This window comes from Rhinolophus ferrumequinum, chromosome 3, assembly GCF_004115265.2.
Source record: "Rhinolophus ferrumequinum isolate MPI-CBG mRhiFer1 chromosome 3, mRhiFer1_v1.p, whole genome shotgun sequence".
NCBI classification, from domain to species: Eukaryota; Metazoa; Chordata; class Mammalia; order Chiroptera; family Rhinolophidae; genus Rhinolophus; species Rhinolophus ferrumequinum.
The window spans coordinates 84,202,523-84,227,640 of NC_046286.1; the positions used below are offsets into that span (position 1 = coordinate 84,202,523).

General features: G+C 41.4%; 2 protein-coding genes across 2 annotated transcripts; both read left to right on the forward strand.

Moving 5' to 3' along the window:
- The first annotated feature begins 1,215 nt into the window (after window positions 1-1,215).
- On the forward strand, window positions 1,216-7,366 carry SMIM28 (small integral membrane protein 28). The gene is made up of 2 exons (XM_033102767.1): window positions 1,216-1,626; window positions 5,021-7,366. The coding sequence occupies exons 1-2, from the start codon at window positions 1,516-1,518 to the stop codon at window positions 5,402-5,404; spliced, it is 495 nt and encodes a 164-aa protein (XP_032958658.1). The 5' UTR covers window positions 1,216-1,515; the 3' UTR covers window positions 5,405-7,366.
- An 8,834-nt stretch (window positions 7,367-16,200) lies between these two features.
- Window positions 16,201-22,915, forward strand: HEBP2 (heme binding protein 2). The gene is made up of 4 exons (XM_033097677.1): window positions 16,201-17,147; window positions 17,731-17,866; window positions 18,741-18,921; window positions 22,623-22,915. The coding sequence occupies exons 1-4, from the start codon at window positions 17,046-17,048 to the stop codon at window positions 22,819-22,821; spliced, it is 618 nt and encodes a 205-aa protein (XP_032953568.1). The 5' UTR covers window positions 16,201-17,045; the 3' UTR covers window positions 22,822-22,915.
- The last annotated feature ends 2,203 nt before the right edge of the window (window positions 22,916-25,118 follow it).

Genomic DNA, 25,118 nt, shown 5'->3' on the forward strand with positions numbered 1-25,118 from the left:
CAAGAGTCGACATTAGAGATGCATATTTAATGCTTTGATCCAGACTTCCAATTTGCATCTCAGGAAATGAAGATATTTAAATAAGTATTTACGATGAAAAAGGATGGTCCATGTTGAGGACATAGCATTGGCAAAGCCACTGATATGCAAAAAAAAAAACAAAACACAAAATAGAGCACTGGTGGCCAGGTGTTTCTGTTATATCAGCGTGGGGCTATGGGGATATAGCATTCACTTAAAATAAATAGAAATACATCAATGGGAACAAGCCAACATTTTAACTAAAAGCATAAAATCCACTTACTCCACAATAAGAAATAAAGGGATGAAATGACAAAGGAGTTCTTCACTAGGATACTGATGGAGGCACTGGGAAACTCAGTGAAAACTTTAACCACAAATAAGAAGTTTGGCAAAGGGCCAAATTATATGGGGGAGAACAGCTGTTTTTAAAAAGGAAATCAAAATTATGGATCCTCCCAAGAAAAGTGGATGTATCTGAATTGTTTAGAGTTCACCACCTACTGCAACCTATCCATAGACCACCATGGGCCAGTGATTGAGAATCCTCATGAAGAAAAAAAAAATCCCCGTTAAGAAATATTATTTCAGCATCACGACAGTCACTTGGATGGAAATGATGCTTAAATAGGATGTGGGTAGTTGTATTACTGAGTTCTAACAGTTTGGGGAACTGTTTGAAATTTAAGGAAAGTGACTCCCACCACCATGTCTTAAATGTGAATTTCTCAAATATGTAGAATTAAACATCCCAAAGTTACCTCAGTGAAACTTCAGATTGAAAGTTTCTTATTTTAAGCTTGATACAAATAATATCACAAAATTCAGAAGATAAGCAGAAGGAAGACTACTTAGGTATTGGTAATTTGATTTTTTTTTTAAATTGAAACCAGCAAACATTGCAGCCAAACAGTCTGAGCTATTGTCTGTCTGGCTTCTGTACAACTTTATCATTAGCATCTTTCATCTAAATAATTCACTAAAATGTTATTAATGAGTCTTGCTTCCCTACCAAATACCCCTTCTCTCTGTATCACAGAATCTAGAAATAATTAAAGGAAATTCAGCATGGGGAGGTTTTCTTGCTCAGCTATATCTCTGGAGAGGGATGTGGGGAAGGAAGGGAGAGGGTCCTATTTACATCTGAATATAAACAGTTGTTTACTCGCTGAGACCATTCATTGCACTGTACTGATGCTAATGCAAAGAACTCCTCTGTCTGAAATCTGTTCCATATCTGATATCTGATGCCAACCCTTACCATGATAAAGGCCACAGGAGCCAATCCAGGGGCACTGAATTTAAATGTATAGCCTGTCCTGAGAAGTCTCTCTGGTTGGTCTCCTTTTCCCTTTTGCCACACGTTAGAGAACGAGTTTACCAACAACCATCAGCCAAGCACATCTAAGCTGGATCCAGGCCAAAAGCAAGCAGCATTGTTGCAATCTGGGCAGTGAGGTGGAAGGGTGAGTGGTGCATCAGTCGGATGAAAACATGCGGGCACTGCTGGGCAGCAGCTGGAGGAAGTTTGGACATGCTGGCAGGGGGACATACGAGTGGTTAACTAGCGAACCAAGCCTACCTCTTCTGGAAACCCAGCTGCAGGTTTGTACCTATGACTTTTGCCTCTTCTTCCCCCAAAGTATCTTTGTCAGTTTTAAAACCAACAATGCCTATATTTTTAGGATCTTATTATAAAACATACTGGCAACCGTTTGCACGATGGGTATGACAAAAATATGATTTTGCTGACTGGCATGGTCTAAGGAAGTAACTTGAAAGTTGTATTCTTTTGACAATGATAAATTCAAGTGAAACTTGCCACAAATATATTCTAAGAACACCTGATATATCAAATATATCAAGGAGCACCTGAAGTTAGGTGTCAACAAAATTTTATGCCTTGGTTTTTCACTTTGTTCTTTTCTCAGTAAGCAATGTCTATGTATTCACAAATAAGAGACTCCCTTTGGTTCTCTGGCTGTATAATGACCACTGTTTCTAAGAGGTGGCAGTAGCTAATCAAATTATCTTACTTCTGGAAGGATAGTAGAGGGTTAAGCAGGTTTTGTCTTTACTAAGAAATGTAGCAGCTGCTTTGCTTTGTCTGGTAAATCACCAAAGAAGCCTCAATCTGAGACAGCATTAAGGAAAAATATTGATAGAAATCTAAAAACTCCGAATTAATTTTATCATCAACAGGGAAATGAGTGATATCGCTATACCCCAAGAAAAAGGGAAACAGACTTATTTTCTTTTCTGGAATATCAACTGATTAGATTAGTAGTTAAGTTCTCCAAAACCACCTTTTACAGAAAAAAAAATTATACATGTATATATGATAATATGTTTTATTCAGCAGTTGTACTTTTAACTGAGTATGTCTTTAAAATATTCCCTGAAGAAGAAAACCAATATACACATCAGAGTAATATGAAAAGCCAAGAAACACTTTGAGGGAAGTGAACAAATTAGAACATTTGACTACAAAAGTAAAGACATCTTTTCTGCACTTAAAAATTCAAAACACTTTGAACCAATATACCATGAATCAGTAAATAAGCAAATTAAAGATACCATCATAAATTTGTCCTACACCTTGGTGCATCTCTCAACTGAAAAACAAGAATTCGTTATCTCAAGAAATTGTCCTAATCTGCTGTATTAGGTGAGCAGTACCACTCGGTATCTGGATAACTTTAACTCAACCAACGGAACTACTGATTACAGGAGAGGATTGTGGCATATCTCCTTTCAAAAAGTTTTGCAATTAATATTGATAATACCATAAGTGGCATAATTGTGAACAAAGGGTCTGTTACATAAAACCTTTTAAATAAAACATTAAATATCTTTATATTCTATGCATATTGAACTTACAGGGTGTAATTGAGAATTTAAAATTTGATGCTCATAACTGTTTAGAAAATATTAGCATCCATATAATTGATGGAGAAGAAAGAACAATAAGTTTTTCAAAATGGCCCATGTTTATCAAGATTGAAACATGATTATTTTAAATACTGAAGGAGATAATAGCTTTAACATTTTTAATGATTCATCTAGAGGGAGAAAATGAACAGTTAAATTGCTTTTTGACTTCAACTTGATTTCTTAATAATTGTACTTTTATTTATGAGTTCATCTACACTTATAGCTTTTGTAATCAGTCCCTTATAATATCACAACTGATTTTAAGTGAATAGCTCTGATAATAAACTAGATTATGTGTCAGAAAACAAAGAATCCATAGTTTAGAAATCAAAGAATCATACACAAAAATATTAACATTGCCAAAATATTTTTCTAAAAAATACATATTTATTAAACTATAAACTTAGAAATGTTAGATTTTATCTTCCCTATATTTTCCAGTCTTATCAATAAATTTGATGACTTCTGGTTACTTTTAGTATTTTAATTTGACCATTTGAGACACTGATATATATAAGTACCTATTATTCCCCAAGGGCTTTACACATAATAATTCATTAAATTTTCATGCCAGTCATTACATCTAAATATAAACATGCTATTATTTTCATTCATAGAGAAGAAAACCCCGGCCCAGGGAGGACAAGTGAATGGTCCATAGTCACACAGGTATTAGAAGCTCATACTGGAATTCAAACCCCAAAGATGACATTCTGCTTCCCAAGAAAACCTTTAATTTTTATGCACTTGAAGCTAAAATATCTTAACTCATATCTTACCAAAGACAAAATATATGGAAGTATAAATATTAAATAAACCACCTAATTCTGAGTCAAAATAACACACATACTTGTAAATCCTCTAGAAAATAAAAAGATTTTAGTCAACACGAGATTAGTCAGTCTCTTAAGAGGTCATGACAAGCAAAACAGTTGTCCTTTCCACTGAAGTCAAGGAGAGAACTCCAGCTCTCATAGTTTTATGTTTTATTTTAGATAAGGAGATAAAGAGCTTAGTATTTTGCTTGTCTTAAACACAATTATAAGGCTTTAATTTTTCTTTTCCTCTGTAGTAATAGATACATTTACATTTGTTGCTGTATGCTTTATATATAATAGAGAAGCTTTTTAATATTTCATTATTTCTTAGAAGCTTTATTTAAAGCAATGTCTATGGAATTTGGAACGGTATTTATATTTTTTGTATTGCTTTTCTACCTCATTGTTCAGCGTCATTTCATGCCTATTGTATAGTGATGAGGCAAAAAAGGGTTAATAAAAGTGAGCCTGAAGGGGGCCTGACCTGGCCTGCATCCCCTTCCTAGGAACCACCCAGGCTTACCCCCTCGAAATAAATCAAGGGTGTCCAAACACTCCTAAAAAGAGGAGGTAAGACCCTAACCGGAGTAATCTGGTTTTGATGCCTGCGCAAACTGCTGAAAACTGTCCATTACTTGGACTGTGGCTTCATTATAATTAAACTAAAATAAAATGAACATAAAGGCTTGTCCCCCCACCCTGTACATTTTTCTGTATGCATTATGGGTAAGAGCGTGCACAGAAAGAAACTAGTTATATAACCAACATATGTCAATCAAATGACCTCAGTCTATATATCACATCTCCTGCTGTAAGGAATTTACCTACCCTTTCCTATATAAGAGAAACCTAACCTAAAGTTAGGTGCAGTTGTCTGCCTAGGCAACTTCTCCTATGTGGCAATAAAACATTATTGGTCTAATTCTAAATAAAATAAATACACAGTGAGAGTTCTCATTGAAAGAATGAGTAGACCCCCCCAACTGAAATTTATTTTAATATTTGTACGTTAGTGGAAATATTGTAGGATGTCATAAATGTGTAGTTTTGACATTCTGAATTCACACTTTATCTTGGAAATTCATTTTATTTCATGTAGGCTCAAGCTCCTTGGCATAAATGAAGGATTAAGTGATTTTTAGAGTGATCAACGAAGATAAGAATAAAAGATGACAAGAGAGGGGCCTTCGAAAGGCTGGGGTCTTCCTTCCCCCATCTCCTAACTCAGTTTCATTCCCTGACTCCAGGGCACCCAGAAGATAAGTTCCGCCAAAGAAGATGTGGAGCCCTTCCTGTGCATCCTTCTTCCAGCCACCATCCTGCTCTTCCTGGCCTTTCTGCTGCTTTTCCTGTACCGCCTCTGCAAGGCCCCACGGCCCCAGGGCCAGGTTTTCAGCATCGACCTCTCAGAGCACCCACCCGTGGGAGAGGAGACTGACTTCCTGCCAGGCTTACCCTGGAGCGGGGAGCAGGACTTCGCCTACGCTCCTCTGCCCGGGGAGGTGGCCCCCCTCTCCGTGTGTTTACCGCCCTCCTATGAAGAGGCCACCAGGAATCCTGCTGAGGAAGATGGCCCAAATGCGGGCCTTCAGGGGCGACACACTTTACCTGGACTGAACGAGCCAAAATAAACTGCTCGTGGAGACCATTTAAAACGCAGCTCTCCACCCTTATTGGAGGGAGGCGGAGAATGGCATCTAGTCCAAAAAGTTGCCGCTATTCCCAGGCAGACTCCTGGACGTATGGGACATCTTAGGCTGGGGGAAAGGCTGGGCAAATGTCTAGTTAACCCATCTTCAGGTTCCTTACAGGAAAATGTCCCCAGCTTGTTCTAGAGATGACAGGGCTCCCCTAAAATGTATAACACTCCTTAGAACAAAAGGAAAGTTTTATGTGAGTTGAGAAAAAAAAAAAAATCAGTAACAATAGTGGGCATAGGAACGAGGTCTGAAGAGAAAGGAAATGGAAAAATGCTGATACGTCGAAGGTAACTGCTTTTGCCACCAAATGAAACTTTTCTTCCTATACAGGTTTTTCAGGGCCTCATGGTTTCACTTTTGTGTGAGGGCTTCAAGAGGGCTAGCAAGCTCTAGGAGGCAAAAACACCTCCAGAGCTGCAGTGATCAACTGAATTGTAAATAATGGTGAAATAATGAGAGTACAGGTGTCTACACACATTTCAGTCTAAAGAAATAATAAAGCTCTCCAGAATGATTTCCTTCTTAGTGTCGCTCTCGCTTCCTAGAATGGGAAAAGGATTCGGCTTAGTCCCCGTAGGCATGCCCTGCGCTGCGAGAACATCGTAGGCTGTTTGGCAGTGCTGCTGTGGCAGGACAAAGAGCTGCTGCTCTAACACATTACCTTAGGGGACCCGATGACTGAATGTGTGGCTTCACCAAGCAGCAGTAACAGAGCAGAAATCAGTTTAGCAATGAAAAGTAAAGGTGAACATTTTGGATCATGTGGTAAAGAGAAACATCGATTTGTTCTAACAGGGACCTTATAAATCAGAGTTCAAACTCTTGCTCTACGGATGTCAAAACTAGAGCTCTGAGAGGCTAAGCGACTTGCCCGATGTTCAATACGTCAGAAGAGGCAGAGCTGGGATCAGAAGCCAGGGCCCACTGTCCTGGGCTGGAGCACTTTCCTCCGTGCCAGATATTCTCCCAAGAAAACAGCAAATGTGGAATTTGGGTGCATCCTCCTCAAGACTCTCAATAGGATGAGTGTGGCCAAATCTGGACTGGATGCAAATCTCCCTTTGATTTTCACAAGGGGAGGTGGAGGTGGGTCATGTGTCACTTGGGAGGCCCATGGGAATCCCCATGGAGCTGGGGAGGTGGCAGAAGGGTGACATGTGGCGTTCTTAAACTCTTATTCCATGCTATAATTTGGGGGAGGAAAACAATTTTTATTGTTTTCACAATACAAAATGCAAAACTAGACAACCTTTTGATAGTTCAAAATGAATCAAAAGGGTGGCTTTAAAAAAAAAAGCCTTTTTTGACATGAACATTTTTATGCTAGATATGCAATGTGTTTTAGGAATGCAATAGTTTTAGGAAAATAACAAAGTAAGCCAATATAGGATACATTTCTTTTTAAATGGACTCTGATAGAAATAGGAATATCTTTGAGGACTGAAGCAAAACATAACCTATTTGAGTGAAAATTAGTAAAAGTTCTTAAAGGAAAATTATACAGAACAATTCCTTAATGGTCTTTTCAGGGAAGTAAATAAGCAAATGGAAATGAGATGCAAAGCAGACAGCCTTCTTCAGAATTTTATTTTTTTTTAATCCTAAGAATCTAGTTCTGGGTGAGACTGATGATTCTTTCCCAACTGCCATTTCTTCCTTTTCCTTGTTAATGAAACTTTGATTTGGCTCTGGGATCCTGAGGTCACCATTGTAAAGCAGATCAGATTCCTCCCAATGCCAGAGGCTGCATCATGACAGTTAATCATGCTGATCTAATTCCTTCACTAGGGACTGATTGGGTTTGGGACCTACAGGGAGAGCTACACAGAAGGAGAGGCTTGTTCTAAAAAAAACCCAAAAAACGGGTGCCTCATATTAAAAAATAATGCATTGCAGGGGCGACTGGTTGGCTCAGTTGGTTAGAGGGCAGTGCTCATAACACTAAGGTCACCGGTTCGATTCCCACATGCGCCAGTGAGCTGCACCCTCCACAACTAGATTGAAAACAACAACTTGACTTGGAGATGATGGGTCCTGGAAAAACACACTGTTCCCCAATATTCCCCAATACAAATAAATAATAATAATAATAATGCATAGAAGAAGATACTCTGTCTCTTTGCTGGATGTTATGTGTCTGCATGTGCTGTCTGCATAGCTGCCTGCTACAGCTAGCTTGCAACCATGAGGCAAGACATCAGCCAGGAATAGTATTGAGGATAGTACAGTACAAAGATGGAAATCACCTGGGTTGATGACATTGTAGAGCAGCTGAATTAACCCTGCCAATTGTTTATATTTTAATGAGAATACCTGTTTTAAACTATGCAAACCAGGTTTATTACTTGTAGACAAAAGCGTGCTGCAGTTTCTCAGGCTATTAAGGAAATGCATTGCCATGTTTAAAAATCTCCTAATAAAACTTATTTAAAATAAATATTCAATGCTCAGACTTTATTTATTTTTTTTATTTATTTTTATTTTTTTTAAAGATTTTTTTATTGGGGAAGGAGAACAGGACTTTATTGGGGAACAGTGTGTACTTCCAGGACTTTCTTTTTTCCAAGCCAAGTTGTTCTTTCAGTCTTAGTTGTGGAGGGCGCAGCTCAGCTCCAGGTCGGACCTCAGTTGCCGTTGCTAGTTGCTAGTTGCAGGGGGTGCAGCCCACCATCCCTTGCGGGAGTTTAACTGGCAACCTTGTGGTTGAGAGGATGCGCTCCAACCAACTGAGCCATCCGGGAGCTCAGCGGCAGCTCAGCTCAAGGTGCCGTGTTCAATCTTAGTTGCAGGGGGCGCTGCCCACCATCCCTTGCGGGACTCAAGGAATTGAACTGGCAACCTTGTGGTTGAGAGCTCACTGGCCCATGTGGGAATCGAACCGGCAGCCTTCGGAGTTAGGAGCATGGAGCTCTAACAGCCTGAGCCACCGGGCCGGCCCTGCTCAGACTCATTTTAGATGATACCGGTGATCTACGTAGGGAAGGAAATGTTTTCTCTTGTGGGACCATACTAAAGCAGTGAAGATAAACTAGTATGCACCAAAGGTTGCCAAACTATAGTCCCCAGGCCAAATCTCACTTGCAATCCATTATTGTAAATCCAGCAAGACAAGAATGGTTTTCAGTTTTAAATAGTTGAATAAAACATCAAAAGAAGAATGTTTCATGACACATGAAAATTATATGAATTCAAATTTTGGTGTCCAGATACAAAGCCACGCCCACTTGCCTGTGGCTGCTCCATCATAGGAATACTTGCAACAGAGTCTATCTACAATCTGGTCCTTGAAAGAAAAATTTGCTGACACTTGCTATAGACCAGTGGATTTCAGTACCAGTTACATGGTATAATAGAATTACTCAAGGGATTTTTAGAAATACTGACACCAGGTCCGACCTAAGCCAATGAAACAGAAATAAACCAATGTGAAATAGAAATAAAAATTGCCCAATATGAATGCAAGGCTGAAAGCCATTACTCTTTAAATAATGTAAGTGGGTCACAAAATACAGGTGAGCTTCAATGTTAACATATGTGAGGTAACAGGTTTAGAGAAAACTAGATCTGTAAACCTAGCTATGAACCACCATTTTATAACCCAACATTCTCTGTAAACTCTGTCCTGAAGCCATCAGCCAACCACGCATCTGCAGTCAATTCAATTCACCAAGCAGGATTTGCAAACAGAATATTAGGAACAACAGTACATCTCCGGTTACATGTTGGCACAACTGGCAAACACAGGTAGTACTTGTTGTTAGCAATCCCAGAAAGACAGAGTGGAAATAAAGAAAATCCACAGACGAAAGAACTGCACTGTTAACAGCTAAGAAGCATTTGGGGAACAAAGAACTGCTGCCAGAAAAATATTAAGAATGGGATTATAATAGAAACAGTGACTAGAATGTGAACTTTTTCACTGAATTCTAAACTGGACAAGAAAAAAATGTCAGTAAGGCACCATTTTATAAAAATGAAAAGGAGGCCAGCTTCTGGCCTGGCCTGTAAGGAATTTGGAAGTCATCACTCCATCCAAAAAGAAAAAGCTGAACAAACTGAAAAATCAACATCTGTCCTTTGCTTCATCAAAGAACTGCAGTCACCAACCACTGCCCCCAAACTTAGAGAGACAGATGGGCAGACACAGAGAATCACAACTTACCGCAGCTGAAATCCAGGAGCAGGAACCTCTTTAGGATACAGGGCCAGGGCACAGAAACTTGACTGTAACTGACAGACTGCTGGAAGCTGACAGAGGACAAATCTCGGGATTAAATATTCCAGAGGGCCCCCAGTTTTGTGAGTTTTGCTTCCAGGAGCCCTACCAGGTTCTCAGAGTGAAGAGCTGAGAAAAATCTGGTCCTTCCAGCAAGAGAAGGGGAAAAGGAACCATTTTGAAATACGCCAAAGTGCTCTGTTCTTAACAAGGCCTGCTCTCAGGAGAAACTTTAAACAGAGCCTACCTTGCCCAGGTTTCATCAGAGCCTAACCGATCTGGGAAGAAAGGAGTTGCCCAGCCCCAGCTGGCTCTAGCCTCGTACCAAGGAAGGGAAATACCCAACTTCAGCCTCTCTGGCCATCTTATTTCACTTAAGGGGGTGGAAAACAAAACAAAATACAGACGCACTTGTGAAGTTCTCAGCCCAGCAGCACACGCTCACTAAAACACTGAGACCTAATAATAGGACGATAGGACATTTCCCCTCCCCTACACCTAATCCCTTTAATAAAGGCCTATACACTGCAATTCCTTTTACCCAGTACATCAAGTCCATCTTTCAAGAAAAAATTGCAAAGCATACTGAAAAGCAAAAAACACAGTTTGAAGACACAGCGTAAGCATCAGCACCAGACACAGACATGGTAGGGATGTTTTTGGAATTTGTCAGACCAGAAACTTAAAATAAGTATGATTAAAAAATATTTCAACTCTTAACATATTCACAAGGAGAATGAATTGTGTACTGGCCACATATAGAGGCATCGCTTTGATTGTCCTATAGTTCAAGTGAAGGTCTGAAAGAACTCTGGCTGTAAAAGCCGCATGAATGGGTTCCCGCCTGTCTGTACCTCATCCATTATGTTTTCATGCCTGGAGAAGCTCATGTCAGCTCATCATGGGATATTCAATTTGCACAATATATATTAACCTGGAAAAGAATCATCATATTCTGAAACATTAAATAAATAAATGATAATAAACAAACTAAAACACAAATTTACTTAATGTATTTAAGTATGAACTGACTATAATAGAAAACCTACATTTATATAAATATAAGTTTATGAATATAGAATAAAAATAATGTAATATGCAAATAATCTTCCTTCAGTATAAATACGAACCAGCTATCCAGAGAGTCAAACTCAGAGGTCTTGCAAGGCAGGATGGGTGTGAGACCCTAAATCAGGTGCAGGTCGGGCAGGAAACTGGGAAGTTCATCTAAATCAAGGGTCTTCGAAGCATGGTTCATGATATGGTGCTGGCTCACTAACTGCTTTAACCAGTCTCAGATAAGATACTTAGACAAAGTGACCTTAAGTGTCAAGGAAGTGACAGGAAGTGAAACTGCATAGGAATTTAACACTTTTACAAAATCCATACACATGATCAATGGACTTATCTCACTGTGCGTGATGTTATTGTTGAAGTTGTGGGTGAAGAAGCACATACCGACCTGCATATAGTCTTAGGCAATAGGTTCACGTATCAGTTTATGATGAACTAGAAAAATAAATTGAAGGGAGGGCGGGTCCTTCATTACAGGAGGCTTGAGAAGCACTGATCTAGGTGAGATGTCCCAGGCATTACTGCTAAACGTTTCCTCCATCTTGGAGTCAATTCTTAATCTCCCACTGACCTCTCCCATGCCTGGAACTCATTGTGAACACCAGACCCAAACAAACGCAGGTGTAGAGCTGCCTGGGGACACCACTGGGTAGGACCCATAAACAGGCTGAGAACTGACCGGTTCGTTGGTACATGTTCAAGATCCGGACAGAGTGGCTCCTTTTCTCAGAAGTGGGGGCACTGAAATACCTCTGTTCTAAAAAAGTCACTAAGGGGTCCAGTCCAATTCCTACCAGTTCTTAAATTTGTCCTAATCAACAAATAATGTAATAATTTATGGCAACAGCGAAGGTCCCATACATAAGAGAGAACATTTTAGCTGCCCTACCGCAAGTTTTTCGGAAATGGTCCTTAATCAAGTGAGCTGGTGAAAACATTTCCTCTTAGCTGCAGCAAGGATTTACTTTCTTTTAAGAGTTTTTTGAGAAAGTGAGCTGTCTCGTTGTGGGGTAGTAGGTGGTCTCCTTTAGCTTCAAAGCATGCACCTTTTAAAATCAGTATGGATAGTCGTCTCTCCTTTTTTATAAACACTCACCACAGTCTCAGAAGTTATAGCAAGGCTTATATTGATTAGGATTGATGTTTTAATTTTTAAAGACTTTCCCAGCTTTAGATCTTAGCTTTCTTATGCTCCATCCCACATTTAATAAATGCCTCCATTTTCTGTAGCCCATGAGAAAGGTGGTTCACAGGTGCTCCTAAAAACACTCAATCAATCACATCTATGTGTCTGATAAATTCTGACTGGCATTCATACAACATTTATCAAGCAATTATGTGTCAGGCACTGAGCAAAATGCCTAGTATAAAAGGGGTTTCATGGGTTGTTTTGTGTATCAATAATGGATGAGTATTATAATTCTCACCAAAACTAAAGGAGATGAGAGTCAAAGATTACATTTCCTGTTAGAATACCAAGTTGTTACCCATTTTATAGTTATCATTTCTGAGACAGGTAACGATAAAAAGCCCAGATAGTTAATTACATTGTGGGTGCAAGAGTAACCCCAGAGCAAACAATGACTTGATAGGAAAATATGTGAAGACTGGAACCGAATCTTTTTCATTGCTTAAACCCACCAATACCTACTACAGCAGTATACATAGAAGATACTCTTTCAGTTATTATTCCTGAAAAGCTAATCACCCCATGAGCATTTTGTTATGCTCATGGGTTCTGTGGGGATAACTTGTGTCTGCTCCATGACGTCGGAGGCTTCAGCCTGGAAGACCAGAGGGTATCTGGAGGTAACTCAGTGGCAGGGGCTGGAGTTGTCCGAATCCTTGGTCACTCATGTGTGTGGTGGTTGATGCCAGCTGTCAGGCAGGACCTCAGCTAGGAACCTACACACTGCTATCCATGGAGCCGCTTGGGCTTCCCTTCAGCATGGTTGTTGGATTTTAAGAGTAAATTTCCCAAACAGAACTAGCTAGAAGTCTTTAGTGTTCTAGCCGCAGAAGTCACACAGTGTTACTTCCACCGTAGTCACAAACCTGGAGAGTTTCAAGGACAAGGAGCATAGACTTTCACCTCTCAGTGGAAGGTGTCAAAGTCACAGAAGAACAGAGTGTTGGATGGGAGATCATGTTTTAATTACCTTTGGGAAATAAAATCTGCCACAAGTATCAAATAATCAATGAATGAAAAAATGATATCAGCAATAAACATTATTGCTTGCTTCTCTCAATTATGTGAGTTCTTTGAAAACACAGCGTGATTGCACTTTCCCACCCTATGATTTGCTTTGGTCAATGGAATGTGGATAGAAGTGACTTATGTAATTTATTGCAGGAAGCACTGACAGGCCATCCTCCTTATTCACCGATTCTGTATTTGCAAATTCACCTACTTGCTAATATATATTTATAACTGCAAAAGCAATACTCACAGCACTTTTCTGATGGCTGGTAGACATGTACATACATAGAGCAGTGAAAAATTTGAGCCACCAGAGGCACATATTTCCAGCTGAGGTTGAAAAAGGTAAAGCTCTGCCTTTTAATTTTAGCTCTCATACAGCAAAAAAGTGTCCTTTCTTATTTAGTGCCATGTTTTCCGCATTTTTGTGCCTTTTTTTTGGTGGTGATTTTGCTGTTTACAATAGCCCCAAGCATAGCGCTGACATGCTGTGTGGTGCACCTAAGTGCAGGAAGGCTGTGCTGTGCCTTTTGGAGAAGATATCTGTGTTCGATAAGCTTCACTAAGGCATGCATTACAGTGTCATTGTGAATGCAATGTTAACAAATCAACAGTATATGTGAAATAAGTATCTGTATATAATAACACACATAAAACAAGCTTATGTATCAATCGATTGATGAAAATGTTGTGACCAGAGGCTCAAAGTAACCTAACTCTGTATTTCCTCTAGAAGCAACAGTTCAACATTCACTAATTCAATGTTTGTGGTGACTTTATAGAACTTAGCTGCTATAAATAATGAGAACAGCCTGTAACTGCTGTTGCAGGACCCTCAGGGCTCTCCTCTCCTGCAGGGGTGAATGTGCAGGTGGTGCCGTATGGCACCATCACATGTGCTGTAAAGCTTAAATAAAATATCTTCTTCATAGTTTCTCACATAGTGAAACATTGATTAAATATGAGCTAATAGAAAGAACAACTTTTCCATAATTAGTCAACAAGAAAACTAGCTAGATTATTTTGACATATGGGTATAAAACTCGAGCCTTCTGAATGTCAATAAATTTGTTCTAACTCCAGTACTATTATTTTGAAATAAGTCCTTCTTTTTTCTTCCTTCTGTTATTTTATATGACTAATTATCACCTTATAAATATAGATAATTTGGCTTAGTCACTCGCTGTTATCGTCATTAATTGTGTATTCCACTATATAAAATGAACATCTCCAAATTTAGCCTCAGTTTTTCTATAAGTAAAATGCCCCCCAAAAGGCATTGATAACTGCAAAATGTACTCTGCAGATGAAAAGAACAACAGAGTTCTTAAACAATGTAAATTACTTCCTTTTTCTCTTATAAAAAAAAAAACATTCTGCAATGTAAAATTATATTCTCACTTTTTCAGTCACCTAAGCAATGGACCACGTCTATTACTTAAAAGTTAAAATGAACAGGCTATTTTTAAGTCAGAATTCGTTATTTAACCTTTGCTAAATAATTCAAAGCTAGCTCTGCATAATAATAAATTTGATATAAACACTAGAAAGTGTCATATGTCCACAGGCCACTGTACACTATTTTGGCAGGGGAGAGGGAGGAAAAGCACTAGGACCATACAATGCGATATTATTCGGCAATAAAAAGGAATGAAACACTGAGCCATGCTACAACATAGATGACTCTTGAAAACACTACACTAAGTGAAAGAAGCCAGTCACAAAAAATCACGTATTATATAATTCTATTTATATGAAATATCCATAACAGACAAATCCACAGAGAAAGAAAGAAGATTAGTGATTGCCAGGAGCTGAGAGGTGTTAGAGACTGGGAGTAACCATTAAACTGTACAGGGCTTTTTGTTTGTTTTTGAGGGATGCAATGTCCTGGAATTAGATAGTGCTGATGGTTGTACAACATAGTGAATATACTAAAAACCACTGAATTGTACCCTTTAAAATGCTTGATTTTCTGTTATGTGAATTATATCTCAAAAAAAAATTTTTTTAAGTACTAGACACACCCACCAGGATGGCTATAATCAAAAAGCCTGATAATAATAATTGTTGGTGAGGATGTGGAGAAACAGAATGCTCCTGCAATGCTGGTGAAAACGTAAAATGGTACAGCCACTTTAAAACACAGTCTGCCAGTTCCTCAAAAAGTTAAATATGAAGTTACCATTTGACCACTCCTGGGTGCTTACCCAAGAAAAATGAAAACATATGTCCAGACAGAGACCTGTAGGTGAATGTTTGTAGCAGCATTATTCATTATAGCCAAAACTTTGAAACAACTCAAATGCCCATCAATGGATGAATGAATTAACAAAATATTTATCCCATGGAATATTTTTCAGCCATAAAAAGGAATGAAGTACTGATCCATGCTACATGGATAAAACTTGAAATATTTTGCTAAGTGAAAGAAGCTAGCAAGAAGGATCACTCGCATATGCCATGGTCTGCGTGTTTGTGATCCCCCAAAACTCAGAGGTTGAAAATCTAATCCCCAATGTGACAGTATTAGGAGGTGGGGCCTTTGGGAAGTGGTTAGGTCACCAGGACAGACAGCCTCATGACTAGGATTTGAAAGAGACCCAAGAGAGAGCTCCCTCGCTGCTTCCACCATGGGAAGGTACCACTAGCCAGCCGTCAGCTACCAGGGAGAGGACCCTCACCTAACCTTGCTGGCACCCTCATCTCAGACGTCCAGCCTCCAGAACTGTGGAAAATAAGTTTTTGTTGTTCATAAGCTGCTAGTCTGTGGTATTTTGTTATAGCAGTCCCAAGGGATTAAAACTGTTTTTATGAAATGTCCAGAATAGGCAAACCTATAGAGACAGAGGGCAGATTAGCAGTTGCCTAGGGCTGAGGGATGGACAGTTGGAGAATGATAGCTAAAGGGTGTGTTTGGGGTTTCTTTGGGGGCGGTGATGACAATGTTCTAAAATTGATTGTGGTGATGATTGCACGACTGTGAATATACTAAGTACCACTGACCGGTACACATTAAATGGGTGACATAGGGTAAGTGAATTATAGCTCAATAAATCTGTTAGAAAAAATAAAGAATAAATCTAGCCAAGAAACTGCAACAGCACTACGGTCCCACAGAGGTCCCTATCCTGTCTCTCCCTTCTCTCAACCCTCTCCCCTCCCCCTCTGCTCCCCTCCTCCCGGCAAGTTAGGCCTGGCAGGATGACTCAGAGGTTTGGTGGTCATTTGGAAGGGGGGAGGTCAAGAAACTAGGACAGTTCAAGAGTCTCTCCGCGCATGACTGTAGCCTCATCCATCTCTTCCGAGAAGGGGCCCTAGGTCACCTTCTAGGTTTAAGGCCACTTGCCCCCTGCTGGGCCCCCGGAACCAACGCTCAGAAGGAGCCCTCGGCTCACAGCTGTGCCGGCAAGGACAACCAAGTTCAGAGCCTCAGGTGCGTGCCCACCCTGCCCCGGGGAGAGCAGGCTCCCTCCCGCCTTTAACTGGGTGCGCCCACGAGGTGCAGGCCCGCGCTCAGGCCGGTCCCAGGAGTAGACTTGTCAGCAGAACCGACTCCCAGCGCGGGTGGGGCCGCCGGAGAGGTTCCCCAACCGGTTACACCAGAAACCCCACCAGCCAGCAGCCCTGTCCTGCTCCACCCCGGGGGCCCCACAGTAGACACCTTTGTGTGCCTGTTAATTGGAAAACGAGGGGGCTGGAAGGACCACCACAGGAAGCCGGACCCAAGCGGGCCCTGCAGGCCGGGTTCCGGCCCTCAGCCCTGCGGAGGGGACTCAGCCAGGGGGCGCGGCCCGGCCGCAGCTGACTAGGGTCGGAATCCGGGCGCGCGCGGTCGCAGCGCCCCTTCCGGCCCACGGCCCCGGCGGTGTCCGGCAGACTCCGGTCTCCCGCACTGCGGGGAGGCGAGACGCGCGTCCGCGGGGCACTGGCGGGCACCCGACAGCGCCGGGGCGGGGACTCGGGGACCTCGGCGGGCAGGCGCGGCGCGCGCACGCAGGCAGGGCGGCCCCGGTGGCCCGAGTGCGGCCCCTTCCCGGAGCCGCTCGCTAGGCTCTTCCTCCGGACCATCGGCGTCTCCAATGGCCGAGGTGCTGGAGCCAGAGCCCGGGACAGGCGAGGGCGAGGCGGCCCAAGCTGTGGAGACGCCAAGCTGGAAGGCGCTGGGAGACGCGGGCCCCCAGGTAGGAGCCTTCCGCAGAGGCACAGGGTGCGGGCCGAGGTGGGCGGGTTGGGGGTGGGGGAGGCTGTCTACGAGCTGATAGGCAATGAGCTCCGAGGGTCCCACAGATTTAAGTGAAAAGTACAATTGTATAATGGTCTGAGTCCCTAGCTCTCCATTCCTGTGCAAACGTGAAAATTCGCTGGGTTAGCCATAAGCCTAGGTACTGGCCACATCTCAATTTCTTCTATTTTTCTGCGAGGGGAAAAAAAATTAAAAAGGAATCGATCACCTCCCAGAATCCACTGTGGGACCCTCCGGGCCGAGGGGGCGTGAGAGACGCTTGTTCTTAACGGAAATGAGCTGACCCCCGCCCCCACTCCAACCCCCACCCCCACCCCCAACCCTCCTTGTGGGTCCAAGGCGCCAGAGTCTCTAATTCAAGGATGGGTGCCGCGGACGAGAGGCTCTGCCCCGCCCTAAGAAGCCAGAACCTGGAGCCCGATCCAAGTGGCCCCCAAATCAAGGCACCTGTACTGTTGCATCTCACGTCCTGCCTTTTTAAAAATCGCTTGCTTCCTCAAGTTTTATCTGTTCCATTTTAGCCCGGAATTTACGAGATCCGACACTATGGACCAGCCAAGTGGGTCAGCACCTCCGTTGAGTCAATGGACTGGGATTCCGCCATCCAGACTGGCTTTACCAGGCTGAACAGCTACATTCAGGGCAAAAATGAGAAAGGTGAAGGCAATTTAATATATGTATATATACGTATATATATACGTATATATAATACTTATATAATAATATATTTAATTATATAATAATTATATAATAATGTATGTGTATATTATACACACACACACACACACACATCTATCTATCTATATATATATATATATATATATATTGAATCCCCTGGTTTATTCTTGAGTTTTAGCTTATTAAAGAGATGCCCTTTAGAATAGAAAAATAAGCAGTTCCTCAAAGACTTACGTTTAAAGCAAAGCACTCTGCTCAGGAACCTTCGCAGCGTCTAGAGGAGCATAGTTTTGAGTAGTGCTTTTCAGACTTTGTTCTCCTTGTCTGTGTTTCTGCTGGATGAACTGGGCCTCTGTAACTACTAGTGTTAAGTCCTGTTCATGGCTGATGCTTTGAGGCAATTCGGTAAGGTGAGAGACATCAGGAGGCAGGAAGTACAAAGGACAAGACCCAGAGTCTCAAGACAACTTCTGGTTCTGGTTCTGACTCAATTTATATTTTAGTAGGTCACTTAGTCAATGAGACCTCAGTTTCTTAATTGTAAAAAGGAAGAATGGACTGGACTATGTGATCTCTAATTTTCCCTGCTATCCCTAAAACTATAGAAGTTAGTAACCAAAAATATTAATAGTACAGAAAGTGTTTAATGTAGGCAGTGGATAATTGAATCATTTGGGCCTTATTTTTTAAAGCTGAAAATTATCTTAAAGGTAAGTATTTATGCCAATAGCATAAAGTAAATCAAGAAACTCAGATCACAAAATAATAGGTGAAGTTTAAAAAGTAGTCGTACGTACCCTACATCTACTTTCACGGTCTCCTTTGTATTTAAATATATATTTTTATGGCACAGAGATGAAAATAAAGATGACAGCTCCAGTGACGAGCTACGTGAAGCCGGGTTCAGGCCCTTTTAGCGAGTCTATCATTACCATTTCACTGTACATCCCCTCTGAGCAGCAATCTGATCCACCCAGGCCTTCAGAGTCAGATGTCTTCATTGAAGACAGAGCTGAAATGACTGTGTTTGTACGGTAAGTGGTAGATAATTTATAGCCCTGCTAACTGCTAGTTTCACTTGCCTCCCCTTACAGTTTAGCTCCTATGCAATTTCAGTAGGCTTTTCACCCTTCCATAAAAGCAGGTCTAATGCATTTTGTGGTGTTTTCCTGTTGGCTCAGCTTTATATGTTACCAAGGGTCTGTTGCAAGATATAATCAATTCATTTAATGCAGAGCCTGTTGCATACCTTCCACAAATCAGACACAATGGAAATCATTCCCCCCCAAAGCATAAGACTGCCCTCACCTGCCATTTAGTTAAGCCTGAACAAAAACACCTTAACACGCCATGCATGGTAGCCCTCCTCCCACCTTCTCGGTTCTGATAACCCAAACTCTCCCTTTTGTCCCCATCCCAAGGAATGGCTGCTGTTTCCTGCCATTATTGCCTCTTGTTAGTTTACTGGTTTCTTTTTAGTACCTGTTTAACTCATTCCTTATGTTAAATTCTCTCTGTTGAAATTTTAAAAACACACACAGTACACGATAATAGTCTTATACTGGAGTCCCTCTATTACTTTTCTCTCCCTCTTGTCACCACCCAACTATTAGAAAATCTATCTCTGTCTCTGCTTCCATAACTCTCACGTACTCCTCAAGCCACACAGTCCAGTGCAGCCTGCACCATCTCCTTGGAACTGCTCCTGCCACCCTCAGCTGTGCCCTTGCACTTGTCACATGATAGCAGTCGTTTCCCCTGTGACCCCTGCAGCCTTCGCGTGTTGACCAATGTGTTCCTTTGATAGTGGTCCCTCCTCTCACTCTCAGAATGTCCCTCTTGTCATTCCTCTCCTCCTGCTTCTCTCCCCCGACTGGCTCCTCACCCACTTCCCCCCCAGGCATCGCTGGTATTGATGCCTGTTATCGACCCTTGTGTCATAGCAGATTTGTGCTGCACAATCTGCTCACCATGTTTCAAATGCTTATAACTAATGACTCTCAAATTTAGTGTCTCCAGCCTGTTTTCCCTATTTTGTTGGACATTTCCGTGTGGGCTGATGGTGGAGACCAAACACAACAGCTCTAAAAAATGAGCCTTCCCCCAAATCTCCTTTTATCTGGGCAGTGATCTTACAGCGCCTCAGGAAAGGGCCTCGTCAGCCAGAAAGCCCCCCAGCGAGGACCTCCATGGCTGGCATCCGCACTCTTGCCTGACAGCTGGTCTCCAGATCCGGCCCATTCCCCTCAGAAATGATCATGATTCTGTTCCCTTCCCTCCATCCCTGTGGTTACAACTCAGGTCTTCATCTTACGGGGACCACACTAAGTCATCCTGTGTAACCCATGGTTGGGTACAGTGCCTGACATTCAGCAGATGTTCGTGGGTCTGTGGGCCTCGTATCTTGACTATTCCACGTCAGTAGCCTCCCAACTATTCTCTCTACCCACCAGTTTCTTCCTCTCTTGCTCCACACAGGAACTCATGATATTTCTTACAACAAGAGCAACAAACCCCCCAACCTGTTACTCCATTTAAAAATCTCTGTTGGTTTCCTCTTGCTTTAGGGTGACGTTCAGATTATTCACATTGTACACAATGCATTTTATAATGTGACCCGACTGTTTCCCCCACTGACTTTCCCACCCTTAGCTGAGCAGCCATGTTCTTCCAAATCTCTTTACCTTTGACATCAGGCAAGTTACTCAGACATTCCTTGCCAAAACCTCTTTATTTGGGAAAAGTGTATAATAGTAGTGCCTACTTATCTCATAGGGTTGCCATGAAGATTAAATGAGTTAATGTACATAATATACTTAGAACGTGAATATATTATGACTTGTAGCTTTGTCTTCTCTTCTTGGAGAGCCCACTTTTATCCTTCGGGACTTAGATTGAATGGCACTTCATCTGTGATGCCCTCCATGATTTCTCCAATCAGCTAGCCACTCTGTCCTTCTGTTATTCTAAATTATGATCACCTATTTATAGACCGTTGCTTCTTCAAGAATACAGCAACATATTACTCTGTCCATATCCTTCAGCTCCAAGCAGGGCAGGTGTGTGTATGTGGAGGCTCAATGTGTTTGTGTATTGAATAAAGATGTGGATCGATTATTATAGAACAGTATGTATTCAGAGAACAAAAGATGATTTCTAATTAGGGACTTCAAGATTTGATTTCAAGGAAGAAGTGTGATCTGAAAACAAATTCCCTTTGAGTAGAACATACCAAGAGCTGACTGTTATTAAGGAAATAAATAATGAACTTGGGAGACAAATATTTCTTAACACATGGTTCAGAATTATCATTATCAGTGAACATGCTGAAAATTATAGAACAGTTTTATCCATTTGTCTTCAACGTTATGTTTTATATACATGTGTGCACATAGATTCCTACACTTATTCAGCAAGGATTTAAAAGAAACTGCATGCCAAGAATGATTCTAAGCACCTGACAGACACTGTTGAATAAAATCGATATGGTTTGTACTCTTAAGAGCTTATATCTTATCGGAAGAAGACTAGGACTGACCTTTCCCATTGGTACATTATAATAAAACTTATGCTAAAGAAAACGTATTAGGAATATTGTTGTTTTTCTGTGTTTCCTATTCTTAACCTTCAAAATCAAAGTCATCGTGTTTACATGTTGGCAACTCAGCTAAGTCTCTGTCCTGTCATGATTTAATCTCAGGATATTTTTGTTTATATTCTTCAAAATCTATGTTTAAACTTTTATCCTCTTTTCCTACTTTTAATTTAAATCTTTTGACTGTCTTTTCTTCTCCATCCCATAGCAAACATCCTAATTAGATCCTGCCCTCCGATCTATTTTTCATCTGTCTCACTCAGATCTGATCAAATTCTTTTCTGCTCAACATCCTTTTGAGATATTTTGAGAATCTGAAAAGGTCTTTAGTCACTATACAAGGTTCTTCCTTCTGGTTCTGACTCACCTTCCTGAACTCATTTTGTGCCTCACTATGAAAATGCTTCACATTTTTGGACTTCTGTTCTTTTTCTTATCCCTCCCCTTCCTCTGCCCTGCAAAACCACCCTCCATCCCAGACCCAACTCAGAGGACACCCTTAATCATATCCTCAGTGTTCCTAAACATTTTGATCCTGTCTCCGTTAAATCTCTTCCCAGGCTGTATAGAGAGAGTGGCCGAAATGTTTGTCTCTTAATTCAGACTATAAATTCATAGGGTCAAAACTAGATCATATGCATCTGTAAGTGAGTGCCTCACTCTTCCCAAGAAGAGGACGAAAGGGGAAATGTTCCATAGAAAATTGAAAGTCTGGAAAGGAGGCTTCGAAGGGGGTTTCAGTGTTGTCCTGTGACCGGCAGCAGCAGCAGCATCATATTGTTAGACATACAGACTCTCGGGCCTCACCCCAGACCTGAATCTGCATGTTAGCTAGATTCCCAGGGGACTCATACGTACATTCAAGTTTGAGAAGCACAGAGTTAGAGCACAAGATGGTGTAAAGTCCAAAGCTGCCTGCCAACAGCTGGGCCGTCTGCCTCCTCCTGGCTCTCCTCAGTATGCAGAGGTCACATTGAGACGGGGAACCAGAGGAAAGGATGCTGCTTCAGGGCCCAAGAGGGAAGAGCGCTGAGCGTGCATGTTATCCAGCTTTGTTGTCTCTGCTCCTGCTTTTCTCTTCAGACTGACATCAGCATCGGTAATAAAACCATTCCTGGTTATGTACTTTCTCCTCTCTAGGTCTTTCGAAGGATTCTCTAGTGCCCAAAAGAATCAAGAACAACTTTTGACATTAGCAAGTATTTTGAGGGAAGAAGGAAAAGTGTTCGATGAAAAGGTTTACTACACTGCAAGCTACAACAGTCCTTTCAACGTGGTTAATCAAAATAATGAAGTGTGGTTGATTCAGAAAAATGAACCCTCCGAAGAGAATGAATGAGAAAATGAAAGGAGGTGGCATCGCGAGGGTCTAAACTTCTGTTTAATACAGACATCAACACTCCCTATAAGTAAAATGTATGTCTAGCATCTTCTACCTGAGAGTACGATTATGAAGTGAGCCTTTTCCAATGTGCCTTTTTAATGCTCGAAGCTTTATCTAGATACACATAGAACAGGGCGCTATAATAAACATGTAAATTGGCCATAATCTTGGTGGCCTTGAATTCTATGAAGCTCCAGGGAAATCCCATGTTACTTCCCCTTCTTCACTGTATCACAGTCCTGTTGCTATTTTCTACTTGGATTTGTGTCAGGTGGATGTTATCCCCTTTAGCTGTTATCAATAAAAATGTTAAAGATTTATCTTGTGTGGAACTACTAGGCGGTCAGGCCTGGAGAGGTGAAGTTCACGCAAAATTCAAACTGACGCGGCTGCCACGGGTACAGTCTCTGTTGAGTCCTCTTCCCCATCTGCGCGAGCGCGCGCGCGCGCACACACACACACATACACACACACACACAAATTCTGAGAGTCTCCAGAGTGTTGATATTTCATGACAAAGAATACATTTATGAAATTAGGAACTTCTATTTTGATACTCAATAAAGGCATTTTTTTTTCCTGAAGAAATGTATACAAACATGTAGTCTTAAAATTCACTTGAATTATAAAATTATTTCATATAGTATTTCTGAAGGTCATATAAAAATGACTGGTTATTGAAAGAGTGGGTTGCTGCAAAATCAAGGAAGTTGAAATTCTCACCTAATTAGGTGGTAAAACTTGTCTTGAAGAAGATAAAGTCACATTCAGATACCTGGAAGCCTGTCGTGGGAAGGGACATTAGCTTTACCGTGGGCCCCTACAGGATGACGGCTGTAGGAGAGACAGAGAAAAGTAGTTTGGAGCTCAGTAACTTCCCAGCAATTAAAACTGCTGATGAATGACACATCCCGTTCCTGTCATTTAGGCAGGGACCACGTGATCACTTAGATTTGAATATCCAATGGATGAGAGGATGGGGCCAGATGATGATTAAGTTCGCTTCAACCCCAACATTATACAGTATCTCTTAAAATTCGTCTCCCTAACCTGGATACAATGAACTAACATACCTACAGTTAATGGTTTCCATCACTAACATGGACTGCCTTCTGGGCGCACCATTCTAAGTGCCTCCCCTGAATTACCACATTCAACCCTCAAATAAATCTATGTGCCACATTGTATCATCTCCATTTTACAGATGAGGACAGGGAGGCCGAGATGTAAGGTCACTTGCCCTAGATAAAACTAAGGACAGAGTCTGATTCGAGCCCAGGCAGCCTGACTCCTGGGTCCATGCTGTTAACCACTGCGCCCTGCTGGGCTCGGGCCGTATGGAGGGGTTCTTGCATATCATACATGCATGATCAACACTATTATGACTTCAAGGGTACCTTTCAGACGGTAATTTTCTATACACAACAAACTAGATTTCTGGATTTGGAATTATGGATATAAATTTTAAAATCCCAGGCAATTATTTTTCAAAGGTATCTGCTTGCATTATTTATTGATTCTTTGCATTTCTATTCTTGTGAAAAAGACATTAAATTTCCTTTTTAGCTCATTTACCGTTACCAATGGGAGGATCACTTCTAGTCCTCCTGATCAAAGTTCACAGAACTAGCCTCATTAGTATGAGGTAAATCTTGCTAACACTTCCCCGATAGTCCTAGATAAAAAAGCATCTCTTATGCAATATATCCTATTTTAAATGACAGAAGTATATTTCTAGTTACCAAGATTTAGTTGTAATATGAAACATGTTCAATGAAACAATCAATTTTGTACTTTTCCAGTCCAGGACATCCCATTTTCCCCTCCTCTCCCATAAATCATAAACTAAAACATTGTTCAGCCTTAAATTGATCCAGAGAGTATTTCTCATGGCATCGAATCAGTTATTTTAATTATGTGGCCGGCACTGATTACAAAATATCCCTCATGTCCACAATTCTTTTGAGATTTTTCTTCTCTTTCCTCTGGGAAAGTCACATCTAAGGCTAAACCTTCCACCTTTCCTGTAGAGTCTAATTCTTGCTCCATCCATTTGCTCCTGTCCGCTCCTCTCCTTTCTCCTCCCCTCCCCTTCTTTTCGCTCCTCTCCAAGCTCTCCCTCTCTACATGCTCCAATCACTCTGCTTACCAACAGGCTCAGAGTCTGCCTATCTTCCACCCCCCAAAATCACATCGCAATTCCACCTAGACCTGTATATAGGACAGTAATTCCCGTGCCTTGATTATCCAAT

Coding starts and splice junctions, on each gene's coding strand:
- HEBP2 (XM_033097677.1), top strand. CDS start 17,046: ATGGCCGAGGTGCTGGAGCCAGAGCCCGGGACAGGCGAGGGCGAGGCG. Junction 17,148..17,730: donor TGGGAGACGCGGGCCCCCAG/GTAGGAGCCTTC, acceptor GTTCCATTTTAG/CCCGGAATTTACGAGATCCG. Junction 18,922..22,622: donor GAAATGACTGTGTTTGTACG/GTAAGTGGTAGA, acceptor TCTCCTCTCTAG/GTCTTTCGAAGGATTCTCTA.
- SMIM28 (XM_033102767.1), top strand. CDS start 1,516: ATGCGGGCACTGCTGGGCAGCAGCTGGAGGAAGTTTGGACATGCTGGC. Junction 1,627..5,020: donor TTCTGGAAACCCAGCTGCAG/GTTTGTACCTAT, acceptor CCCTGACTCCAG/GGCACCCAGAAGATAAGTTC.